At 19.2% G+C, this 2,469-nt stretch overlaps 1 protein-coding gene across 1 annotated transcript in view; it reads right to left on the minus strand.

Moving 5' to 3' along the window:
- Positions 1 to 2,176: 2,176 nt before the first annotated feature.
- Positions 2,177 to 2,469, minus strand: part of Phum_PHUM588150 (guanylatte cyclase alpha 1 subunit, putative) — a gene marked incomplete at both ends in the record, with an annotated part of 5,369 nt that continues 5,076 nt past the window's right edge. The window contains one exon of the mRNA XM_002432451.1: positions 2,177 to 2,369. Coding sequence (XP_002432496.1) covers positions 2,177 to 2,369 — 193 coding nt within the window. The remainder of the gene's footprint in view (positions 2,370 to 2,469) is intronic.

Genomic DNA, 2,469 nt, shown 5'->3' on the forward strand with positions numbered 1-2,469 from the left:
AAATTTAAATGAATTTTATTTTTTAAAAATTGGAATAGTATATATATATTTTTTTTTCTTTTGTTTTCAAAATTTATTCGAAAATGAAAAAAGTATTCAAATTCAAAAATTTGCTTGTAGTATATTTATATATACATACATATATATATATAGTCAGAATTTAGTGAAATTTTACTGATTTTCATGGGAATTTCACTTTTTGCTCATTTAAAAAAGCTCATTCAAAAAAGTTAATGATTGATTAATTAATTAAAAGTGAATGTGAATGAATAAAAAAAAATATTATTTATTTCTCGACTCGGTAATTTTTATTTTATTGATTTTTACGATTTTTTTTTTTTTTTTTTACCCTGGGGTCAAGGCTAACAAAATCAATATTAAATTTATTATTCTAATCTATTGTTATTGATTTTTATCCCAAATAATCATTTTTAATTTTTTTTGTCCGTAGAATTCCGTCCATTTTATTATTATCATTATTTTTTAATTTATAATAAATTTTAAAATGGTTCATTTTTTAATTACGCTCGGGTGAATTTTTTTATTTAAAAAGTAATAAAATTTTCATTATTATTATTATTATTGTTATAATAATTTTATTTAAAAATAAAAAATTACCGAGTCGGCGGTTACATATTAAAGATAATAAATATATACTTGGTATATAATTTAACGAAATAGTTTAAAAAAAAAAAAAAAAAAAATTTATTAGTATTGAATGCAACTGGTTAATTTTAATTTACAATAATTTTATTCAAATTAAATATTTTTTTTGTTATAAATTAAATATCGTTTATTCGATGCCTAGAAGAATAATAATAATAATAACGTGGAAATTTTTAATGAGGGAACAATTTATTTTATTTTCTTTTATTTTTAATTAAATTAATTAATTTTTATCGCTTTAATTTTTTTTTTTTTTTTTTTTTTTTTAAAATAAAAATGTAATAATAATAGAATAATTATGTCAATTTTTTAGTCCGAAGAATAAAATTGACAATAATTTATGAGGTTGTAAATTAGAAAAAAAAAAAAAAAAAAAAACTAATAAAAGCAATATTTATATTATACGATACTTTACACGAAACAATTAACGGTAAAATTTTGTTGCCGAATCCGTCTTTTGTATTGTTCTTTTTTTTTTGTTTGTTTGTTTGTTTAAATAGAATTATTATTAACTATTATGGTAATATAATTATGTAATACATATATATTGTTATTTAAAAATGAAATTGTTGAATTTGACTTATTGCATTGTAAGGACAATAAACAAATAAATGTATTGTAAATTTATATTTATTTATTATCTACAATTCATTTATTAATTTTTATTTTTTTATATTTTAAAGAATTTTTTTTTATCCATATTATAAGCATCTGGGTAAAGAATAAAAAAAAAAAAAAAAAATTTTTTTTTTGGTAATGGCGATACGAGATATGATATAAATATTTAAATTTAGTTACATATCTCTCTAATTTGATTAAGTTTGTGAATCTTAATTATTATTATTATTATTATTATTACTTCGGTATTTTGAGAAAATAAATAAAATAAAATAGAATGAAAAACATTTGATTGAAATTATTATCGTTTACGTAATGAAAAATAAATAAATAATTAATTTTTTTTTCTCTTGTTGCCAGTAATTTATCGATCGGGCACACAACAACAACAACAAAAAATATTTACATTGTTTTATTTATAATATTATATTATATTTTATTATTATTACTCACACAATGATCATTGAAGCTCAATAATAATTCACACATTATCATAAATAATATTTTCATATAGCATTTAAAATAAATAATTTATTAGGTACACGTATTTATATTTAATAATTAATCACACAGTGTGTATAATTCCACGGATAAAAAAAAAACAATGAGTAAAAATTAAAAATTAAATTATTTAACGGTTGACAAAGTTTTAAAATATCATCTAATTGCATTTCTAAGCTAGACAAAAAAATTTTTTTTCGAAAGGCTGTTAATTGTTATTAATTACTTTTAATAAACACAATTAAAGAGATTTTGTTGTTGTTTGTAGGTTTTTGTTTTTTTTTTTTTATAAAGCTTGGGTTTTATTTTATAATAATATTTTTTTTTTTTTTTGTTATTTGTTGTAATTAGCTAATGAGCAAAAAATTATGGTTGATGATTACATATATATTTACGCTTCTACTAAACTTAAGTCTTTAAGTGCTTGCCGAATGTGGTTTTCAAGAGGATCATCGGAATCAACTTCCGGATGTCGGTATCCTTTTAAAAAATAACAGGTTCCAGGAATTTCCGGTGGAAAACCACGAGGCAAACATTCTCTTGGTCGAGGTTCCATTGTAAATGTATTTTCATCTTTTAAACAGCTAGAAAAAAAATAAAAAACGAATAATTTTTAAGTGTGTGCGTGTGTGTAAATTTGATTTTTTTTTTTTTTTTTTTTAATTTATTCGGAAGTACAGTTAA

The sequence above is a fragment of the Pediculus humanus genome, genomic scaffold (assembly GCF_000006295.1).
Source record: "Pediculus humanus corporis 1103172108311 genomic scaffold, whole genome shotgun sequence".
Classification (NCBI taxonomy): Eukaryota; Metazoa; Arthropoda; class Insecta; order Psocodea; family Pediculidae; genus Pediculus; species Pediculus humanus.